The sequence below is a fragment of the Eleutherodactylus coqui genome, chromosome 10, assembly GCF_035609145.1.
Source record: "Eleutherodactylus coqui strain aEleCoq1 chromosome 10, aEleCoq1.hap1, whole genome shotgun sequence".
NCBI lineage: Eukaryota > Metazoa > Chordata > Amphibia > Anura > Eleutherodactylidae > Eleutherodactylus > Eleutherodactylus coqui.
The window spans coordinates 81,488,304-81,513,635 of NC_089846.1; the positions used below are offsets into that span (position 1 = coordinate 81,488,304).

The 25,332-nt window shown below is 40.2% G+C and overlaps 1 protein-coding gene across 2 annotated transcripts in view; it reads left to right on the forward strand.

Annotated features, from left to right (window-relative positions):
* The window catches only part of DIAPH2 (diaphanous related formin 2), a 1,247,874-nt gene that overhangs the window by 590,973 nt on the left and 631,569 nt on the right, over window positions 1-25,332 (forward strand). For both annotated transcript variants that reach the window (XM_066581425.1, XM_066581424.1), the window contains one exon: window positions 4,587-4,681. In XM_066581425.1, coding sequence (XP_066437522.1) covers window positions 4,587-4,681 — 95 coding nt within the window. The remainder of the gene's footprint in view (window positions 1-4,586; window positions 4,682-25,332) is intronic.

Here is a 25,332-nt window from a genome sequence, read left to right on the forward strand (position 1 = left end):
GGGAGTCAGCCTCCTCAATTCTTTACAGAAGAGTGGGCCTGGTTGGCAGACATCTGCCAGGTCCTTGGAAACTTTGAGGAGTCTACCCAGATGGTGAGCGGTGATGCTGCAATCATTAGCGTCACCATTCCTCTGTTATGCTTCTTGAGAAGTTCCCTGCAAAGCATAAAGGCAGACGCTTTGCGCTCGGAAACAGAGGCGGGGGAAGACAGTATGTCACTGGATAGTCAGAGCACCCTCATGTCTATATCTCAGCATGTTGAGGAGGAGGATGAGGGGGAGGAGCATGAGGAGGAGGGGGAAGAGACAGCTTGGCCCACTGCTGAGGGTACCCATGCTGCTTGCCTGTCATCCTTTCAGCGTGTATGGCCTGAGGAGGAGGAGGAGGAGGAGGAGAAGGAGGAGGATCCTGAAAGTGATCTTCCTAGTGAGGACAGCTATGTGTTGTGTACAGGTACCCTGGCACACATGGTGGACTTCATGTTAGGATACCTTTCTTGTGACCCTCGCGTTACACGCATTCTGGCCACTACGGATTACTGGGTGTACACACTGCTCGACCCACAGTATAAGGAGAACCTTTCCACTCTCATACCCGAAGAGGAAAGGGGTTCGAGAGTGATGCTATAGCACAGGACCCTGGCGGACAAACTGATGGTAAAATTCCCATCCGGCAGCGCTAGTGGCAGAAGGCGCAGTTCCGAGGGCCAGGTAGCAGGGGAGGCGCGGAGATCAGGCAGCATGTACAGCGCAGGCAGGGGAACACTGTCCAAGGCCTTTGCCAGCTTTCTGGCTCCCCAGCAAGACTGTGTCACCGCTCCTTTGTCAAGGCTGAGTCGGCGGGAGCAATGTAAAAGGATGGTGAGGGAATACGTAGCCGATCGCATGACCGTCCTCCGTGACGCCTCTGCCCCCTACAACTACTGGGTGTCGAAGCTGGACATGTGGCCTGAACTCGCGCTGTATGCCCTGGAGGTGCTTGCTTGTCCTGCGGCTAGCATCTTGTCAGAGAGGGTGTTTAGTGCGGCTGGGGGAATCATCACGGATAAGCGTACCCGCCTGTCAACTGACAGTGCCGACAGGCTTACACTCATCAAGATGAACAAAGCCTGGATTTCCCCAGACTTCTCTTCTCCACCAGCGGACAGCAGCGGTACCTAAACAATACGTAGGCTGCACCCGCGGATGGAAGCATCGTTCTCTATCACCATCAAAAACGGGGACCTTTTAGCTTCATCAATCTGTGTATAATATTCATCCTCCTCCTCCTGCTCCTCCTCCTGAAACCTCATGTAATCACGCCGAACGGGCAATTTTTCTTAGGCCCACAAGGCTCAATCATATTACTTTAGTAAACAATGTTTATACGTTTCAATTCTCATTAAAACGTTGAAACTTGCACCTGAACCAATTTTTATTTTAACTGGGCTGCCTACAGGCCTAGTTACAAATTAAGCCACATTAACCAAAGCGATTAATGGGTTTCACCTGCCCTCTTGGTTGGGCATGGGCAATTTTTGTGAGGTACATTAGTACTGTTGATACAGCAATTTTTTTGGGCCCTCGCCTACAGTGTAGTCCTAGTAATTTTTATGGGCTTTGCCAGCACTCATGGTACAGCAAGGTGTGTGGGGTTGGCCTACACTTTTGCTACATAAACATATTACCAGTCTGACTGGGGCATGCACTGTGGGCCGAAGCACACCTGTATTGTATATGACGTTAGCTCTGCTGAGCAGGGCACTGCAATGGGATATATTTATGTACCGCCGGTGGGTTCCAGGGAGCCACCCATGCTGTGGGTCCACAGGGACTTCACATTAGGGATTTGTACCTGCCAGTGTCTATGTATTAAAAACCCCGGTCAGACTGGGGCATGCAGTGTGGGCCGAAGACCACCTGCATTTAATCGGACGTTACCTCAGCTGTGATGGGCTATGCAATGGGATATATTTATGTACCGCCGGTGGCTTCCTGGAACCCACCCATGCTGTCGGTCCACACAGAGTTGTAACTGCATGTGTCCACTTCTAAAGAACCCCAGTCTGACTGGGGCATGCAGTGTGGGCCGAAGCCCACCTGCATTAAACCTGACGTTACCTCAGCTGTGATGGGCAATGCAATGGGATATATTTATGTACCGCCGATGGGTTCCAGGGAGCCACCCATGCTGTGGGTCCACAGGGACTTTACATTAGGGATTTGTACCTGCCAGTGTCTATGTATTAAAAACCCCGGTGAGACTGGGGCATGCAGTGTGGGCCGAAGACCACCTGCATTTAATCGGACGTTACCTCAGCAGTCCAGGGCACTGCAATGGGATTTATTTATATACCACCGGTGGGTTCCAGGGATCCACCCATGCTGTGGGTCCACAGGGACTTCACAATAGGGAGTTGCACCTGCCTGTGTCTACTTATAAAAAACCTCAGTGTGACTGGGGCATGCAGTGTGGGCCGAAGCCCACCTGCATTTAATCTGACGTTAGCTCTGCTGTCCAGGGCACTGCAATGGGATACATTTATGTACAGCCGGTGGGTTCCAGGGAGCCACCCATGCTGTGGGTGCACACCGAATTCCCATTGCGGAGTTGTAGCTGCCTGTGACTATTTATAAAAAACCCCGGTCTGACTGGGGCATGCAGACACCTTGACAGAATGAATAGTGTGTGGCCACGTGTGCAGCTCCTGATGGAGGTGGCACAGGATTGGATTTCTCATTGCTTCTGTACAGCATTGTGGGCTATCGCCCCGCCCCTTTTAAAGAGGGTCACTGCCTGGTCGTGCCAACCCTCTGGAGTGTGTGCCTGCGGTTCCTCCTCATGGCAGACGCACTTATAAATAGACATGAGGGTGGTGTGGCTATGAGGCCAGCGTGTGGCATGAGGGCAGCTGAAGGCTGCGCAGGGACACTTTGGTGTGCGCTGTGGACACTGGGTCGTGCGGGGGGGGGGGGCAGCATGTGGAGTGTCATGCAGGCAGTGATTGTGCTTTGTTGGAGGTAGTGTGGTGCTTAGCTAAGGTATGCCTTGCTAATGAGGGTTTTTCAGAAGTAAAAATTGTTGGGAAGGGGGGGGCACTCTTGCCGCTATTGTGGCTTAATAGTGGGACCTGGGAACTTGAGATGCAGCCCAACATGTAGCCCCTCGCCTGCCCTATCCGTTTCTGTGTCGTTTCCAGCACTTTCTTGGATTTTGCAGATTTTCACAAATGAAAACTGTAGCGAGCATCGGCGATATACAAAAATGCTCGGGTCGCCCATTGACTTCAATGGGGTTCGTTACTCGAAACAAACCCTCGAGCATCGCGAAAAGTTCGTCTCGAGTAACGAGCACCCGAGCATTTTGGTGCTCGTTCATCTCTAGTAACAATATATTAGGAAAAGGAGTACTATCTAAAATATAATTTGTCGCGGGATCAGGCACAGTAATAAGATTGCCTGGCTTGTTGCCCTCTGTTTGCATTGTTCTGCCCCACTTAACACGGTCCTCTTCTGTCTTTCAAGATGGTTACAGGGTTTACTTGACTACTCAATGCTCACTGTGCATGGAAATTGCATCAGTCATCTAAGACACTTCATGATTGGCCACAGCTGGCCCAATCCAAAAGTCTTGTGAGTTCTCTCAAGGAAGATGCATTGGCCAATGGCGCAGTGGTGCAAGGAGCATCATTATTAAACTGTTGAACAATGAAGTAATGGTCTATTGAATGACGAATCCTGCTACTCCATCTTCAAATCAGAAGGACATATTTTGGTATAGCGGATACCTGGGGAACGCCTTGAGTGTGTTGTGTCAACAGTAAATTATGGCGGAGGTTACCTTATAGCCTGGGGACGTTTAACATGGTATGGTCTTGGTCCATTGGTTGTGGTGGTGAGAACCATGAACACAGAGGTGCACCTTAACATTCTGGTCAATAATGTGCTGCCGACAGGGTAACAATACTCTGGGAATGCTCTGCCATACTTCCAACAAGACTACTGCCCTTGTCACAAATCCAGGGCATTTTTTACATTGGATTGAGAATATGGATGTTCCACAATTGGACCGGCTGCACAGAGTCCCGGCCTGAATCTTGAACATCTCAAACAAATTTGAATGTCCAGTCAGAAAATATAAACAGCATCCACCATCTTTGAGAAATCTTGCCAGACATTTGCAGGCAGAATGGAAGAAAATAACCATGAATTGTATCAGACATTAGCAGAAAGTATGCAGAGAGTATCCAATGTCACTAGTGCCAAAGGAGCCACCAAGTATTACCATAAGGAAATAAATACTGCTTTCGATTCTTGCTAGGATTATGTAGGCAGCTTCATTCTGTGCAATGGTTCATAGAAAGGATTGACTTAAGTTAGAGAAAGTACAAAGCAAAGCTAAACTGATAAAGGCACAGGGTAAATTTTAATTAGTCTTCTCCAACTATTCAAGAATCGTGAGAATTGGAGAATAATGTAGAGTTAATAAACCTCCATTTGTTGCTAATCTACATAAACTTACATGCCCTTTGGCCAAAGGTCTACAAAACTCATCATATGCTGACTGCAGTTCCTGTATTTACTCAGCCTTTCTTATAAATTTTCAGCCATCTTCTTGGGATCTTATCGAATGTCTTATGAAGAAATAAAGAACATTATCTTAGAAGTAGATGAAGAGAAGTTGTCTGAATCTTTAATTCAGGTATGTTTCCACTTGACAATACATTTAAAATTATTCCAAAGGAGGTTTTTTGATCTATTCGTCTTTTTTGTTTGTAAAGGTAATTTAAAGTGATTTTTGAATATTGGCCTCATACCACTATGGATAATGCAGCTGATATCATATCTTCACACTAGTATAGTGACTTGAAGAATAATAGACAAGCCTTCTATAATCTGACAGTATTTACTAGAATGATGAGCCCAACAAACTCCATTGTTTAGAAAAAAAGATTTTCATCCCACCTTAGACGGCTTCTAGCTCCTGGTTCCATGCAGCAGGTGTGTTTCCAAGTGCTTATACAGCCTTGCATTCACTTTGGCTTTTTCACAAGTAAATTCCATAGAAGGGGAGGCACTGGTATGACAAACTTGCTGCTTTATTGTTTAAAATATGTGCATATTCACAGAAAAGGAAGGACCGGTTTCAACTCTGTCAAGAGCCTTGATCACCTCTCAACAAACTCCAGGCATACACTGTAAAGAGCCAACAAAAGAGATGATTCTGATGCTTCACCCTCCATTTGTACAGAAAAAGAGTTCATCCACTAATACTTACACTAGCTGATATATATATATATATATATATATATATATATATATATATATATACTACCTGAGTTAATTTGGTACAGGTGTTTACATGTTGTTTGCACAGAAAATTTTATTAAGTCAAGGTTACTTTACAGTAACTGAGGAATAAAATATGTATACACATAGAGGAGAGTTAGATTTTCCTCAGGCTGCATGTACCGATGTCCTTCTTCAGAATGGCCACCCCACACACCCACCTCATTTAGGACCTAAGGAACGGGTGCACCAAATTTCCCACTGGAAAGTTACACTAAATAGGGGTGCAAATACTTTTGCACTTATCATTGAATAATCAAGTTGTGACCCCTTTACTTTTCCTATGTAGGACCTAAAGAATGGTTGTGCCAAATTTCATGTTTGTACGTCACCAGGAAGTTACATTACATAGTGGTGCCAATGCTTTTGCACTTAGCATTGAATAATCAAGTCACTCATGACCCCTTTAATTTTCCAATATAGAACATAAAGGATGATCATCCCAAAACTCATGTTATTAGTGCAGGACCACTGGGGCATTATGTTCTCAGCAGCCGCTTCTGCTGTGGAAGACCAATGCAGCTCTAGTGAACATGTAAAGCAAATGAAGAAATCTAAGATATCAATTGTTGTAACTAGAGATGAGCGAACCTACTCGGCCACGCCCCTTTTTCGCCCGAGCACCGCGATTTTCGAGTACTTCCGTACTCTGGTGAAAAGATTCAGGGGGCGCCGTGGGTGAGTGGGGGGGAGATGGAGAGAGAGAGGGCTCCCCCCTGTTCCCCGCTGCTACCCCCGCTCCGCCACGCCGCCCCCCGGCGCCCCCCGAATCTTTTCACCTGAGTACGGAAGTACTCGAAAATCGCGTTGCTCGATCGAGTAATTACTCGAAACGAGTAGGTTCGCTCAACTCTAGTTGTAACGCATTTCTTAGATTCTAATGGTCCTCTGAGTTACATTCTTTTAAACAGAAGGAACTATTATAGTAGTTATATTCTTGTACATAGGAGCAGTATTATAGTAGTTATATTCCTATACATAGGGGGCAGTATTATAGTAGTTATATTCTTGTACATAGTGGACACTATTATAGTAGTTATATACTTGTACATAGGAGGCAGTATTATAGTAGTTATACTCTTGTACATAGGAGGCAGTATTATAGTAGTTATATACTTGTACATAGGAGCAGTATTATAGTAGTTATATTCTTGTACATAGGAGCAGTATTATAGTAGTTATATTCTTGTACATAGGAGCAGTATTATAGTAGTTATAGTCTTGTACATAGGAGGCAATATTATAGTAGTTATATTCTTGTACATAGCAGCAGTATTATAGTAGTTATATTCTTGTACATAGGAGGCAGTATTATAGTAGTTATATTCTTGCACATAGGGAGCAGTATTATAGTAGTTACAATCTTGTACATAGGGAGCAGTATTATAGTAGTTATACTCTTGTACATAGGTGGCAGTATTATAGTAGTTATATACTTGTACATAGGAGCAGTATTATAGTAGTTATAGTCTTGTACATAGGAGGCAATATTATAGTAGTTATATTCTTGTACATAGCAGCAGTATTATAGTAGTTATACTATTGTACATAGGAGATGTATTATATTAGTTATATACTTGTACATAGGAACAGTATTATAGTACTTATATTCTTGTACATAGGGAGCAGTATTATAGCAGTTATATTCTTGTACATAGGGAGCAGTATTATAGTAGTTATATTCTTGCACATAGGGAGCAGTATTATAGTAGTTATATTCTTGTACATAGGGAGCAGTATTATAGTAGTTATACTCTTGTACATAGGAGGCAGTATTATAGTAGTTATATACTTGTACATAGGGGGGCAGTATTATAGTAGTTATATTCTTGTACATAGTGGGCACTATTATAGTAGTTATATTCTTGTATATAGGAGCAGTATTATAGTAGTTATACTATTGTACATAGGAGATGTATTATATTAGTTATATACTTGTACATAGGAACAGTATTATAGTACTTATATTCTTGTACATAGGGAGCAGTATTATAGCAGTTATATTCTTGTACATAGGGGGCAGTATTATAGTAGTTGTATTCTTGTATAAAGGAGCAGTATTATAGTAGTTATATTCTTGTACATAGGGGGTGATATTATAGTAGTCATATTCTTGTACATAGGAGCAGTATTATAGTACTTATATTCTTGTACATAGGAGCACTATTATAGTAGTTATATTCTTGTTTATAGGGGCAGTATTGTAGTAGATATATTCTTGTACATAGGGGGCAGCATTAGAGTAGTTATATTCTTGTACATAGGGGGCAGTATTATAGTAGTTATATTCCAGTACATAGGAGCAGTATTATAGTAGTTATATTCTTGTACATAGGGGCCAGTATTATAGTAGTTATATTCTGGTACATAGGAGCAGTATTATAGTAGTTATATGCTTGTACATAGGGAGCAGTATTATAGTAGTTATACTCTTGTACATAAGAGCAGTATTATAGTAGTTATATTCTGGTGCATAGGGGGCAGTATTATAGTAGTTATATTCTTGTATATAGAAGCATTAATATAGTAGTTATACTCTTGTACATAGGAGCAGTATTATAGTAGTTATACTCTTGTACATAGGGGGCAGTATTATAGTAGTTATATTCTTGTACATAGGAGCAGTATTATAGTAGTTATATTCTTGTGTATAGGGGTAGTATTATAGTAGCTATATTCTTGTACATAGGAGGCAGCATTATAGTATTTATGTTCCCTTACATAGGGGGGCAGTATTTTAGTAGTTAAATTCCTGTACATACGAGCAGTATTATAGTAGTTATACTATTGTACATAGGAGATGTATTATATTAGTTATATACTTGTACATAGGAACAGTATTATAGTACTTATATTCTTGTACATAGGGGGCAGTATTATAGTAGTTGTATTCTTGTATAAAGGAGCAGTATTATAGTAGTTATATTCTTGTACATAGGGGGTGATATTATAGTAGTCATATTCTTGTACATAGGAGCAGTATTATAGTAGTTATATTCTTGTACATAGGAGCACTATTATAGTAGTTATATTCTTGTTTATAGGGGCAGTATTGTAGTAGCTATATTCTTGTACATAGGCTGCAGTATTATAGTAGTTATATTCTTGTACATAGTAGGCAGTATTATAGTAGTTATATTCTTGTACATAGGGGGCAGCATTAGAGTAGTTATATTCTTGTACATAGGGGGCAGTATTATAGTAGTTATATTCCAGTACATAGGAGCAGTATTATAGTAGTTATATTCTTGTACATAGGAGGCAGTATTATAGTAGTTATATTCTTGTACATAGGAGCAGTATTATAGTAGTTATACTCTTGTACATAGGGGGCAGTATTATAGTAGTTATATTCTTGTACATAGGAGCAGCATTGTAGTAGTTATATTCTTATACATATGGGGCAGTATTATAGTAGTTTTCTTCTTGTACATAGGAGGCAGTATTATAGTAGTTATATTCTTGTACATAGGGGCCAGTATTATAGTAGTTATATTCTGGTACATAGGAGCAGTATTATAGTAGTTATATGCTTGTACATAGGGAGCAGTATTATAGTAGTTATACTCTTGTACATAAGAGCAGTATTATAGTAGTTATATTCTGGTGCATAGGGGGCAGTATTATAGTAGTTATATTCTTGTATATAGAAGCATTAATATAGTAGTTATACTCTTGTACATAGGAGCAGTATTATAGTAGTTATACTCTTGTACATAGGGGGCAGTATTATAGTAGTTATATTCTTGTACATAGGAGCAGTATTATAGTAGTTATATTCTTGTGTATAGGGGTAGTATTATAGTAGCTATATTCTTGTACATAGGAGGCAGCATTATAGTATTTATGTTCCCTTACATAGGGGGGCAGTATTTTAGTAGTTATATTCCTGTACATACGAGCAGTATTATAGTAGTTATATTCTTGTACATAGGAGCAGCATTGTAGTAGTTATATTCTTATGCATATGGGGGAGTATTATAGTAGTTTTATTCTTGTACATAGGAGTCAGTATTATAGTAGTTATATTCTTGTACATAGGAGGCAGTATTATAGAAGTTATACTTGTGTACATAGGAGCAGTATTATAGTAGTTATACTCGTGTACATAGGAGCAGTATTATAGTAGTTATATTCTTGTACATAGGAGCAGCATTGTAGTAGTTATATTCTTATATATATAGTGCAGTATTATAGTAGTTTTATTCTTGTACATAGGAGGTAGTAGTTATATTCTTGTACATAGGGGGCAGTATTATAGTAGTTATATTTTTGTACATAGTAGGCAGTATTATAGTATTTATATTGTTGTACATAGGATCAGTATTATAGTAGTTATATTCCTGTACATAGGAGGCAGTATTATAGTAGTTATATTCTGGTACATAGGAGCAGTATTATTGTAGTTATATGCTTGTACATAGGGAGCAGTATAATAGTAGTTATACTCTTGTACATAGGAGCAGTATTATAGTAGTTATATTCCTTTACATAGGGAGCAGTATTATAGTAGTTATATTCTCGTACATAGGAGCAGTATTAAAGTAGTTATATTCTTGTACATAGGGGGCAGTATTATAGTAGTTATATTCTTGTACATAGGCGCAGTATTATAGTAGTTATATACTTGTACATAGGATCAGTATTATAGTAGTTATATTCCTGTACATAGGAGGCAGTATTATAGTAGTTATATTCTGGTACATAGGAGCAGTATTATTGTAGTTATATGCTTGTACATAGGGAGCAGTATAATAGTAGTTATACTCTTGTACATAGGAGCAGTATTATAGTAGTTATATTCCTTTACATAGGGAGCAGTATTATAGTAGTTATATTCTCGTACATAGGAGCAGTATTATAGTAGTTATATTCTTGTACATAGGGGGCAGTATTATAGTAGTTATATTCTTGTACATAGGCGCAGTATTATAGTAGTTATATACTTGTACATAGGAGCAGTATTATAGTAGTTATATTCTTGTACATAGGGGGCAGTATTATAGTAGCTATATTCTTGTACATAGGGGGCAGTATTATAGTAGTTATATTCTTGTACATAGGAGGCAGTATTATAGTAGTTATATTCTTGTACATAGGAGCAGTATTATAGTAGTTATACTCTTGTACATAGGGGGCAGTATTATAGTAGTTATATTCTTGTACATAGGAGCAGCATTGTAGTAGTTATATTCTTATACATATGGGGCAGTATTATAGTAGTTTTCTTCTTGTACATAGGAGGCAGTATTATAGTAGTTATATTCTTGTACATAGGGGCCAGTATTATAGTAGTTATATTCTGGTACATAGGAGCAGTATTATAGTAGTTATATGCTTGTACATAGGGAGCAGTATTATAGTAGTTATACTCTTGTACATAAGAGCAGTATTATAGTAGTTATATTCTGGTGCATAGGGGGCAGTATTATAGTAGTTATATTCTTGTATATAGAAGCATTAATATAGTAGTTATACTCTTGTACATAGGAGCAGTATTATAGTAGTTATACTCTTGTACATAGGGGGCAGTATTATAGTAGTTATATTCTTGTACATAGGAGCAGTATTATAGTAGTTATATTCTTGTGTATAGGGGTAGTATTATAGTAGCTATATTCTTGTACATAGGAGGCAGCATTATAATATTTATGTTCCCTTACATAGGGGGGCAGTATTTTAGTAGTTATATTCCTGTACATACGAGCAGTATTATAGTAGTTATATTCTTGTACATAGGAGCAGCATTGTAGTAGTTATATTCTTATGCATATGGGGGAGTATTATAGTAGTTTTATTCTTGTACATAGGAGTCAGTATTATAGTAGTTATATTCTTGTACATAGGAGGCAGTATTATAGAAGTTATACTTGTGTACATAGGAGCAGTATTATAGTAGTTATACTCGTGTACATAGGAGCAGTATTATAGTAGTTATATTCTTGTACATAGGAGCAGCATTGTAGTAGTTATATTCTTATATATATAGTGCAGTATTATAGTAGTTTTATTCTTGTACATAGGAGGTAGTAGTTATATTCTTGTACATAGGGGGCAGTATTATAGTAGTTATATTTTTGTACATAGTAGGCAGTATTATAGTATTTATATTGTTGTACATAGGATCAGTATTATAGTAGTTATATTCCTGTACATAGGAGGCAGTATTATAGTAGTTATATTCTGGTACATAGGAGCAGTATTATTGTAGTTATATGCTTGTACATAGGGAGCAGTATAATAGTAGTTATACTCTTGTACATAGGAGCAGTATTATAGTAGTTATATTCCTTTACATAGGGAGCAGTATTATAGTAGTTATATTCTCGTACATAGGAGCAGTATTATAGTAGTTATATTCTTGTACATAGGGGGCAGTATTATAGTAGTTATATTCTTGTACATAGGCGCAGTATTATAGTAGTTATATTCTTGTACATAGGGGGCAGTATTATAGTAGCTATATTCTTGTACATAGGGGGCAGTATATAGTAGTTATATTCTTGTACATAGGAGGCAGCATTATAGTAGTTATATTCTTGTACATTGGGGGCAGTATTATAGTAGTTATATTCCTGTACATAAAGCAGTATTATAGTAGTTATATTCTTGTACATAGGAGCAGCATTGTAGTAGTTATATTCTTATACATATGGAGCACTATTATAGTAGTTTTATTCTTGTACATAGGAGGCAGTATTATAGTAGTTATATTGTTGTACATAGGAGCAGTATGATAGTAGTTATATGCTTGTACATAGAGAGCAGTATTATAGTAGTTATATTCTTGTACACAGGAGCAGTATTATAATAGTTATATTCTTGTCCATAGTGGGCAGTATTATAGTAGTTATATTCTTGTATATAGGAGCAGTATTATAGTAGTTATATTTTTGTACATAGGAGGCAGTATTATAGTAGTTATATTTTTGTACATAGGAGACAGTATTATAGTAGTTATATATTTGTACATAGGAGGCAGCATTATAGTAGTTATATTATTGTACATAGGGGCAGCATTATAGTAGTTATATTCTTGTACATAGCAGCAGTATTATAGTAGTTAAATTATTGTACATGAGGAGCAGTATTATAGTAGTTATATTTTTGTACATAGGAGCAGTATTATAGTAGTTATATTCTTGTACATAGGAGCAGTATTATAGTAGTTATATTCTTGTACTTAGAAGGCAGTATTATAGTAGTTATATTCTTGTGCATTGGGGCAGTATTATAGTAGTTATATGCTCGTATATAGAAGGTAGTATTATAGTAGTTATATTTTTGTACATAGGGGGCAGTATTATAGTACTTTTATTCATGTTCATAGGTGGTAGTATTATAATCGTTATTTTCTATCTACTTGGCTTAGCTCATTAGTTTAAATAACACCATGTAATGAAAGCTACCTCTTTTCCTTCCAACTTAGAGTGCATTCACACGAGCGTGTTTTTGTGCATACTTAGGTGTTTACATACGTCCACACCTATATACCAGCAAAAACACGCGTGAACACAGCTGCGTGCTTGTTGTCAATGGAACCGCGGCTGCTGCCGGCAGCTCCATTGAAAACAATGCTTTGCCGGCCCCCTGCATTCTTTTTTAGGGAAGGACTTTACATATAAGCCCTTCCCTGAAAAAGAAACATTTTAGTGCAAAACAAAAAAAAAATAAAAAAAACTTTCCTCTTCGCCGATGCCGTGACCCCCGCGGGCATGAAGAACACATCTGCCGAATGCGGCAGATGTTTTATTGACCCCCGTTAGTTAAAAGAATTCTCCGCTGCTACAACTGTGGCTGATGCAGCAAAGGGAATTCTTCAATTCTCAACCGCAGCTGTCACACATGGCAGCTGCGGTAGAGAATGCTGCTGCCTGCATCCCGTCAATGGCTTTTCAGGGAAGGGCTTCATAAGCCCTTCCCTGAAAAGCCATTTAAAAAAGTGTATTAAAAGAAAAAAAAAAACAATACTCACCTCCCTTCAGCTGCTGGGGCTCAGCAGCGACTTCTGGCGCTGTCCTCGGCTCTGTAGTTCTGAGCTATCAGCAGCCGGGGATTTAAAATCCCCACCTGCTGGTAGCTCTGATTGTGATTTGGCTGAGCACCTCAGCCAATCGCATTCAGCTCTTTCAGCAGGCGGGGATTTTAAATCCCCGCCTGCTGAAAGATCAGCACCACAGTGCAGGGGACAGCAGGAGAAGACATGGCTGAGCTGCTGCAGCTAAAGGGAGGTGAGTATCTATTTTTTTGTTTTTTAAACCACTTTTACTTGACTTCAGGGAAGGGCTTATATTTAAAGCCCTTCCCTGAAATCAATTGCAGGCAGCAGAATCCTCTACCACAGCTGACATGTGTGACAGCTGCGGTAGAGAATTGAAGAAATCCCTTTGCTGCATCTGCCACAGATGTGGCAGATGTAGCAGCAGGGAATTCTTTTAACTAGTGGGAGTGAAGGAAACATCTGCCGCATGCGGCAGATGTATTCTTCATACCTGCGGGGGACACAGCAGGTAAGTAATTTTATTTTATTTTTTTAACACTAAATTTTTTCTTTTTCAGGGAAGGGCTTATATGTAAAGCTCTTCCCTAAAAATCAATTCAGGTGTGTCAGCAGCTCCGTTGTGTTCTATGGAGCCGCTGGCAGCAGCCGCGGCTCTATTGAAAACAATGCGTGCATTCCCTATGGTGCACGCATGTCCTATCTTTGCAGGCACGCACCTGCAAAGTGTGCACACACCATAGGGAATGCATTGTTGCAAATAGAAGCATGTTTTTGTGCGTGCGTATGTACGCACAAAAACACGCTTGTGTGAACGCACCCTTACTGTAAATTTTCTTTATGATTGATGTTAATAGAAATGGTGACAAGAATTTGATTTGCCATTAGCTCTGCAGTGTTAGCACCACAACTATATAGTATAGCCTTCGGTACTCTCTAAGTAAGACTTGGCAGAAGTAACTTATTGGGGTGATGCCTAAATCCTATTGGTGTTTGTCTTACACTCAAAATAGAAAAATACATTTAAAGAACCTTTCTTTCTCTTTCCGTGTAATCCCGTGTCAGGCTCACCATTCGCAGTGATTGTCTTGGCAGATGTACTTGTTCTGTATTTGAGTCCGGCTTATTCTCTGTTGTCAGGCTTAATATTTCTTCCAATTCTGAATGAAAAGGAAACAGATAGATGAAGGTAATTAAATTGTCAGACTGACAGGGATAGACTATATTTTACTGATAACTTGTTTCATCTTGCAACAAAAAAAAAATCAATTACTTTGTGTTCAGCTCAGCTTGGAGGATCCGAGGAAAGCTTTATGTATCGCAGCATAAATAGCTACTGTATCTTATTACTCTCCGTCCTGTTTTATGTCACATAATTGGTTGTTTTCTATAACTGATGTATGTTTCCATTACTTGGATGGATTTAAGTATAGTAATGGACATGAGTGCATTAGACTTCAGTAGCTGCGTAAGTCATATATACTGCCAGGGATGCTGCCAGGTTTGCACTATAGAGTTAACATCAAAGACTTTTTACCATGATAAAGATGGCTGCTGTTGACTCTGGCTCTCCGAACTACAACATCCAGCAATCAGAAAACAGCAACAATATGCATATCCCCCAAACTTTCTAGATTACTTACCCCATATTTATCATACATCCCCAGTGTTCCCTAATATTTACCCCATAGTTATAATATACTCCTAGTCTTTAATATTTACTCCATATGTTTAATACTGTATACTCCTAGTTTACTCTTATATTAGCACCATTTACCTTGAATGTGTTTTAGTCACTTGCATACAATACACCCCAAACCTCCAGTAACTTATTCTCTATCATCATATCGCCTGTATTTACCTTAATGGACCTTTGACATTGGCGAAAACAGCCTGCAGGACGCAGTAAAGTACACTCAAATTCCAATCAATGGGAGCAAGCTTGCCGGTTATGCTTGTGGCTCCGACCACGATGACAACATTCATCCCCTTCACTGATAACAGGCCAGGTAATAAGCTGATCACTGCGGATCCCGAGAGGTGGATCCCCAACCATCACCTTTTAATGACTTTTCCTGTGGATAGGTCAGCCATAGCAAAACCCTGTAAAACTCATTTAATCAAACAATGACTAGGTGAACAGGTGAGCAGACACAAAGCGACAAGCAACTAATGAAGGAATTCTCGATTGTTACCCTGTAGGTCGCCATCTTTACACAGAAGAATTGTCGCTTACTTTCGCTCTATCAAGCGATTATTCGGACAGTAGTTGTTTTGTGTAAAGACATCCTTACTTATACTTTTGCTCTAGTCACCTATATTTACCTCCTAATACAACTGAATCACCAATATTTCACCCATGTATTTATTATATGCACCTTCCAATAGGTGGTGCTGCAGAGGCAATATTTCATGTTTTCATTTGCATATCAAATTTCCCAGGGGGGCCTTGCATGGTTATCTATGCTACCCTCTTAACCCACATTACAGGCCTGTCACTCAGTCAACCAGAACACTACTCTGCACAAAAAGGGGGAAAAGATCCCCAAAACAGCAGTCTGTGCATTGTTTTTTTTTTCATTATGGAGAAAACTCTGTCTTGTTTTACATTCTTAATCATGTTGCAGTTCCTGTTAGAGCTGACATTGACTTATAGGGAAGCTACCTTCCAAAAATGGTGCTGCAGAGCATTATACCGTATCCCATTTGCATGCCATTGCTTATAAGTCTCCTTACACCTACTTGGCGCTCTCCATAAGGAGAAACAGTACCCCCTCCAATATTTTACTACCACAGCTACTTATATTTACCCCATTTACTTATTACATACCTTCTGTAAACTCATTGCTTACTTCAGATAATTTACATCGCTTACTATCCCCAAAACTATATAAAAGAAATATACTCGCCATAACGCCGCTTTGACAGTCCAGTGCTGCGGCATCTGACAGGTGACATCACCCAAACCTATCACATGGCTTCTAAGGTAAAAACCCTAAGGCATAACTGATGATGTACATGCCAGCCTCCCATTGACCACAGTTGTCACATGGGTAAATATCTCATGTGACCGCTGTACCTGGGAAGTGAGTATGTGTATTTTTTATTTTTACACACCTTGTACCTACTGCCAGCAATGCAAAATGTCAAAAAAAACCTTTAAGCTAGCCAGGTTGTGTTTAGCTGTAACATTTCCTCTGGTTACCTGTTAAGCCTCATAAGCTTTCCCATGAAGAAGGCAAGAAAACTTTTCCTCTTCCCTGTAAGTAAAGCAGATTATAGTCATAAAACACATATCCTTAAGTTTTCTGTTTCTTTTCACCCGTCTTTTTTCCCACATACAGCTGCATTTAAAGTATTTTACTTTTTATCAAATGGAAAAAGTCAGCATGCGTCCCTCATCCCGTCACTGTGATTAAATACTTAATCTCAACACTTAATCAAACTTTTAAGAGCAGTTGAGTAACTGCAAAAAATATAAAGCACTTTGAAGAGCATAAATACACGTCTCGGGCTCCGGCGAGGAACAAAAAAAGAGTAAAGTTAAAAAATAAATAAGAATCAAACTACCGAAAGAAAAACTGTCTGAGATTCTGCACAGAATTGCACTTGTAGAAGATTAACTCAGAATCAAGTCCTAAAAAAATGGGGATGAGGGAAAAAAGGCTTTTTAATACCTTTAACTACCATGTTGTGTTTGAGTTGGGCCTTTAGATTAATGCTACTATAGCTGCACACAGTATGTGAAGTTTATTAATAGAAAACTCTATCTAGGCCAGAAAATCTGCACCCAGAAGCTCTCCAAGATACGGATCTCTGATCTGTATGTGCATTAATAATAGCTCTTCGAGGGTGCTCGTTCTACTTATGGAGATTCAGCTGGCTTCCGCAGTCTTACAATGCTCCCTGGGAAAACAAATATGCAAATTAGTTCACCCTCAATTGAAAGAAAACTGTCTCTTTGGTGCCACCTATAGGTAACTAAGCTATAAAGAGCTTTAAAATAGGACTAGGGATTTCATCCAAACCAGAGACACCCATCTGTTGACTACTGCTTCTGGGTTATTGCTCCTCTCAGGTAAAAGAAGGACATAAAAGAGGTAGAGACCTCACAAGAACAGGTACAGTGTTTTAAAACAGAGTGGGCTTTACTTAAAGAGGTTGTACAAAAATAGATTTTTTTTCACCTATCCATAGGATAGGCAATACATTATTGGTGGGGCTCTTACCACTAATACGCCTACCAATCCTGAGAACTGGGTGCTATGTGACCCTTTCTTCTCACTGTAGGATCACTACACCCTCCACAGTGAGTAATAGATTGAATTGAGGGGCAGTCCAGCATTCATAGTGCTGCTCCATTCATCCTTAGTGGCATGACCTGAGTCAGCTGAGTGCTTGTATGTTTCTGTCAGTCCCGTTGAAAGGAATGAAGCTGCACCAATCGCTATTCTATTCAATTTCCACATCAATATTGGGTACAGCAAGCCCACGGAGAGGAGAAGAGAGAGACATAGGACTGCCATTCTCAGAATTGGTGGGGGCCTTAGTGGTGAGACCTCCACCAATCAGACCTTTATCACCTATCCTGTGGCTGATAAAAGTCAATTTTTAGATAATCCTTTTAACATAGGACGAATAGTGAGGGATGTGGTATGGAGGAAGAATGAGGGCCAATTCTTAACAAATAGTCCTGATGAGGAGAGGGGCAATCTTAATGGAAAGGGCCGAACCTTACCATGAAGAATGTAGAATATATAGAAAAAAGAGGTTTGAGAGCCTGTAACCTAATCAACAGTATTAATGCAGAGAATGCAGAGTCTTAACATAGTTCCAGAGGACTAAAAGGAGAATTTTAGATCTATGATCTATTGGTGACTTCCAATGATCATCAGTACAAGGGGGTTTGCATTGCTCACTGTGACCCCCTACCAATTACATTGTTGGTCCAAGGATAGGGTATCAATGTCCCAAAAAGCAATTTTAAGTGTATGGGTACTACCTAGCAGGAAAGGTCCAGTATAATATCAAGAGCCCGAACAGGAAACTCAAAGTCCTAAATGGGATTTTCAAAAATATAAAAACTGATGACCTTCCTTAGAATAGAAAGATAAAACAATCGTATAGCGCCCCGTGCAAACAATGGGGATGGTAAATGTATAGAGTAAAGGAATGAACAAGGACTCACCTGGTGTGGACGACAAACCCAGGGAAAAGGGCTGTCACCACACCCAGGGTCCTAGTCTACCGGAGCATCCAAAGGCAGAGAGCAGCAGAGTGGATCCAAAATGGTGACTTTTGGAGATAAAGAATACAGTAGTAAATATAAAAATATCCGCGCTCATAAGACACGTATATAATGAATAGTACTTACTGGGATCTAAATCTAGAAATCTCCTCCTTAGAAGTACGAACAGCAGCCTGGCCAAAAAGCAGTAGTGATGAAAAATGTATTATGTATAGCAAAAAAGGCGCACAAAGTACATGGAATACAACGCGTTTCAGCAACAATCCATCACCTTTCTCAAGTGTAACATACAATGACGCAGAATGATATATAGATAGGTGCATCAATGCCTTGCACAGATAAAAAGGGAGGAGTTAGAGAAGGAGGAAATAATTGCAGTCCAGTCCATACCCTCATATAAAATATGTACACACTCAAAAGAAGCAGCTAATCACAGGCATCTATTCATTATATACGTATCTTATGAGTGCGGATAATTTTTATACAAACTACTCTGTTCTTCTAGGTCATCAGATCCGTGGGGGCTGGTAGAGGTCATGATGCTCAGATGAGTGCTGCAACCTCTTCTTCAGCCTGTGATGTCACATTTATTGGTTACATCACCTTTCTGCTGCCCATTCCCATACAGCATATGGCGCTGTGCTTAGTATGTAATGAAAAATCTTCAGGACTCACTCCAGCTTCACACATGGCCCCTTAAAAGAGCGGATCAGCAGTGTGCTGGGAGTCAGACCCCATAAGGATAGGTGACCTATATATTAAGTCTCAGAAAACCGTATTAAGTGAGATGGTGAAGGCTAATAAAAAGGTAGGGAGCAGAGTCCTAAGAAGAAGTGGACTCCAGCAATGTTATTACAAAGCACTTAGAATGGAAAATCCTGAAATAATTCCTTAAGGCTTATCTCCAGGCAGAAACATAAAAGTCAATCTTTAGCCTGAGTTACAACCTCTTATATGTCTTAAAGTTACTTACCGGGGCTCCCAAGTTGTAGAGAAATCTGTGATCCTGTCATGCCTACAGTACCAAAAGAAGTTGCCATTATATCTACAGGAAGAGGAAATGTGCCCTCTGCTGGACAACAAAGAAGCCGGAGGAATACATTTGTCATCCAGATGGCTTAGTGGCTTAAAGGGCTTGTCCGGGACTATCACCAGTATAGATTATCAATAGTTGATTGGTGGGAGTCTGTCACTGGGAATGCCTGCCAATCAGCTCTTTGACAATGGCAAGTGTGCCTGCAATACCAACCCAGGCTACTACAATGTTGACAGCGTTCTCTGCTTCCAGAGCTGTCTGCATTGACAACTGTCCCAGCGAACAGCTGATCGCAGGCATCCTATGCAGCGGACCTGTACCAGTCAACTGTTGATGACTGGTCCTGAGGGTAGATCATGAATCGTAAATTCTCCATATAACCCCTTTAAGGTTGTATATACTGACATGGTAAAAGTCTTGGATTGCAGTGTATACATTGATGATGAAGTGGTGTTATCTCAGGTACCGGCTTGGGGATATCCACACTTGTATAAGTTGTGAGGTGTTGTCTTGTGAGTGAGGTTGACCACCGATGACTGATTGGAGTTCGAAGTAGGTGTGATAGTGGGTGCCATACGAACGGGACGTTTCATTTCCAAAGATGTGTGGGCGTTTAACATTTCTCGGTCCACAGTGTCACATGTGGAAAACATCAGAGAAGCCATTACCACCCACAGTGGTCAACGCAGTGGTCGCCCACCGGTGCTTAATGATTGCGACCAGCAGTGTCTGACTAGAATTGTCTATGTGAACAGAGAAGCAACTCTGGCAGAAATCACATCCACATTCAATGCGGGAGACCCCATACATATATCCTGCAGCGTTCTTTACCTTCCATGGGATATGGGTGCAGAAGTTCCCCCGAGTTCCTATGTTATCACCACGACACTGGCCACAATGTCTCCTCTGGGATTGTGAGGTTGCTAATTGGATCGTGGAGGACTGACACCATGTGGCGTGATCCAATAAGTCATGGTACCAATTGTTTACGGCTGATGGGTGGGTTCTTGTGTGGTCCTACAGTTGCTGTTCCATGACTTTTGCCACGTCAGTGTATAATCTGTACAATATGGAAACCTCATTGAATCAACATATAGCTATTAAATGGAAAGAGCTCTCCGCTTTAGATGACACCTTCATGTTAAAAATGATCACTTAACAATAAGCTGCTCAGAAGTTTCCCCATGGCTGTGACTCCCAGCAATCGGCTATATTCTGGTGAGCATTCTCCTGCAGCGCCACCACAGGTTCAGTGAAGCATTACACAGTTTCAAATGAAATCAATGGATTGTTCAGAAATCGTGAATGTGCTGCGTCTGCCAAGGACAGATGCTTTTTGCAGCCCTCTTGTCTAAAAGACGAGACCCTCTCATATTTGCCATTGAGTGGATTTTAGCTCCTATGAGTGGTGTTTCTTAGACCTTGAGGCTTCTTTATTCAAATCTCAATGATAATTGCTGCAGCAGGTCCCTATAGAAAACGTAGCATGAAATTGGAGAACACAGTCACTCTACATGCCAGTTTCTATGGAAATGTATGAGACTATTAGACTTCTGCATGTTGCACTGTGCCGGCGCTGCGGCTGAGGAGACGGACGCTGCGGCCGTGCTGCTTGTTGTTCAGTTAGTTAACCAGAGGGAGTCACTTTTGTCCGCTGCATTCTCACCGTCATTGTCAGCCGCACGGTAACAATATTCATGAATAGTCCATTAATACAATGAATGTTTAATGTCCGTACACACAGGACGCGCTGCAGCGCTGAAAAAGCCGATCTTTACATTTAGAAGCATAAAATATGAGTAAATTGTATCTGGAGTCGGTAAATAGTTTGGTATTTAAGGATTACCGTGGCGTTGTTGTGGCTCTGGCTGACAATCAATAAAATCAATTTCTATTCTGTTTGTGGAATAAAAGTGAAATCTCTGATTAAATGTCAGTGATATAAGTCCAGAGAGGAGCGTGTAGAGTAATGACGGCTGGACGCCGACACAGAGGACAGCACTAAATAGATGGCTGCATAGGGGATGGAAGGGAAGACTATATACAGGAGTGAAGCTAAAGGGGGTACAGGAGGGAGGGAAGCTATAGGGGGAACAGGGGGGATCTATAGGGGATACAGGGGGGGTAGCTGTAGGGGGTACAGAGGTGAAAGACTAAGTCGGGGATGGGAGGGAGGGGTGTTGGTAGATGAGGGTCATTAAGGTGCTGCCAGCCCAGACATCGCCATCATGTAAAGCAGGGCGTGATACTGCAAATCACAGAGAACTAACATAAAGCAGTGGAGTTAACCCAACTTCTCTTTATTAATAAGCAGCCAGCACATTGACGCCCCGTACTCAGAAACAGCTGGTTACACTGCAATTGTTGGATGAGCAGATAGGTAAAAAGATAGATAGAAAGATAGATAAGACATAGATAGATAGATAGATAGATAGATAGATAGATAGATAGATAGATAGATATGAGATAGACTGGCGTAACTATAGGGGATGCAGAGCATGTGATTGCACCCGGGCCCAGGAGCTTTAGGGGGCCCATAAGGTCTGTCATCTCCATATAGGGAGCCCAGTACTATGAATACAGCATTATAGCTGGGGGCTCTGTTACAGGTTTTGCATTGGGGCTCCGGGACTTCACGTTACACCTCTGAGGAGATAGATAGATAGATAGATAGATGGATGGATGGATATGAGATAGATGGATAGATATGAGATAGATAGATAGATACATAGATGTGAGATATGAGATAGATAGATAGATAGATAAATAGATAGATAGATAGATAGATAAATAGATAGATAGATATGAGATATATAAGATAGAAAGATAGATAGATAGATAGATAGATATGAGATAGATAGATAGATAGATAGATAGATAGATAGATAGATAGATAGATAGATAGATATGAGATATATGAGATAGATAGGTAGATAGATAGATATGAGATATATTAGATAGATAGATAGATATGAGATAGATAGATAGATAGATAGATAGATAGATAGATATGAGAGATGGATAATTAGATATTAGATGATATATAGATAGATAGATATGAGATCGATAAATAGATATGAGATAGATAGATAGATAGATACCATAGGTAGATAGATAGATATGAGATAGATAGATAGATAGATAGATAGATAGATAGATAGATATGAGATAGATAGATAGATAGATAGATAGATAGATAGATATCCGCCACCCCCAGCAGTAATGTAAATAGCTCTACAGTATAAGGGTGGTGGTGTCATTGACAGTAACTCGTTTCCTGTTTAACAACTTTGAAGGCAATTTGTAGCTGATTATCATTTGCCTGTGGATAAATATCCCGCGTTAAGGATCCCGCAGAAAGCTGCGTCTCCCATGAATAAATAATCGCTGACTGACTCTCTTCAGATCGTGAAGTATTTAAGAAGAACGACTCGAAGGGAAGTCTATTATTTTGGAACGTCTGCTATACGAAATCCATCCTGCCTCGCTCTCTCTCGCCTTCCATTAAAGTATCGTTTTCTGACCTTGTTAATGTTATACAATATGTACTAAAACATCTTAGCCATAAAGAAACACAAAGCGCTCCCTCATTTAGCTGGAGCCAGGCAGATGGCAGCTTTGGAGGGCTGACACAAATAGAAGGCAATGGCAGGTAGCAGCATGTGTTACCGGCAATGGAACAATCCTAATTGCAGCCCGAATGGATTATTTGCCAAACTGCGCAACTTTATCATAAAGGATTTTTTTCAGAAACAAGTGAAACATAAAAATCAAGGACTCAAGGGCACGGCCATTTTTATTTTTAACCCCTTAGACGTTGAGCAAGTAATGCGTTTGGTACCTATGGAAAGACTGAGTGGATACAAAAGAGTAACAACGGTGTTAGGCCTCAGTCAGACGACCGTTTTTTTGCCGCTATTTGCGGATCGCATGACGGATGCGCATCTGCAAATCGCGTGACCGGGGTCGAAAAATCGCCGAAAAGTCTGCAGCTAGCAGCGTTTTCGGCGAAACGGGCAGACAAGAGGAATCGCAGATCGCACCTATCTGCGATTCCTTGTGCTTTATATATGTGCTTAATGGGGCTGGCGGCAGCAGCGCCAACCCCATTGAGAACATATAGTACAAAGATCATTCTCCTCTGCCACAGCTGTAACAGCTGTGGCAGAGAAGAACGATGTTAGCCCATTGAATTCAATGGAGCCGGCAATACAGCCGGCTCCATTGAAAGCAATGGGCTGCCAGCGAGCGCCGGATGAATTTTCGGGAAGGGCTTAAAAATATAAGCCCTTCCCTGAAAATCATCCTAAAATGTGTAAAAATAAAAAAAATATATATACTCACCTTGTCCCTGCAGCCGGAGTTCAGCCGCGGCCGGACGGCAGTTCTCCTGAACTGCTCTGTGTAGTATTCAGCAGCCGGGGATTTAAAATCCCCGCCTGCTGAATGGGCTGCCTCTGATTGGTCACAGCCCTCACCAATCAGAGGCAGCTCTCACTCATCCATTCATGAATTCATGAATGGGTGAGTGAGTGCTGCCTCTGATTGGCTCAGCGCAGGGACCAATCAGGGGCAGCTCCCAGCTGTCATTTAATAGCTGCGAATCTGCGATTCATCATGTCCTATAATTGATGGGACATCCGCATAAAAAGCGGCCATGTGACTGATCCCATTGCGAAGCAATGGTTCTATTTATGCGCAGATCGCATGCGCAAATCGCGCGAAAAAATGCCCGTCTGACCGAGGCCTTAGGCATCATGCATATAACATCCTACTCATATGGAGACACAATGCAGCATACTTAGCAGTCTGTGGGGACCTTGCTATCTACCTAACCTCATACCTAGGCCTACAGAGGTTATTTCATACTTCACTGGATACAGTATTATAGAGTGCATCCACCCTACAAGCATTGCTACTATAAGAAGCACTATGTGGAGGCACATATGGACATCCAAGTAGGCAGATTTCCACCAGTCATACACAGCGGGGCAGATTTATTAATTCTGTTAGATGGTGTAAACTCAGATTAGATATAGAAGTCCTAAAATGAGCCAGATTTATCACAATAGTTCATTCTGGATGATAAGGCATACTGCGATTTTTATGCATGGACCCTCGATCCTTAAAACAATGTATTTCAGTGGGTTTGTTCACATTTCCGTATTTTGTGTGTGCATTTGGGTTGCTCAAAAATAAAAAAAAGAACACACCCCATCTTTCTGTGTATTTGCACGCCAGATGTCCCTATAGAAGTCAATGCAGAGTGCGCAAATACGTGCAATACACAAGGAGATGCGTGAAACACTGTGTAAATGCGCTGGAAAAAGAACACATCTGGAACTAATTAGCCGTTTCATATGCTCCATATCACTATATACAGGAGATGTATAACTTATACCAGCTGTACATATATAATTATATACAGGAGATACCCAGGTTATACCAGCATGCTCCATATCACTATATACAGGAGATGTATAACTTATACCAGAGGTACAAATATAATTATAAACATTAGATACCCAGGTTATACTAGCATGATAGAAATCACTGTATACAGGAGATGTATAACTTATACCATCTGTATGTATATATATATATATATATATATATATATATATATATATATATGTATATGTATATATATATATATATATATATATATATATATATATATATATATATGTATACAGGGGATACCCAGGTAATACCAGCATG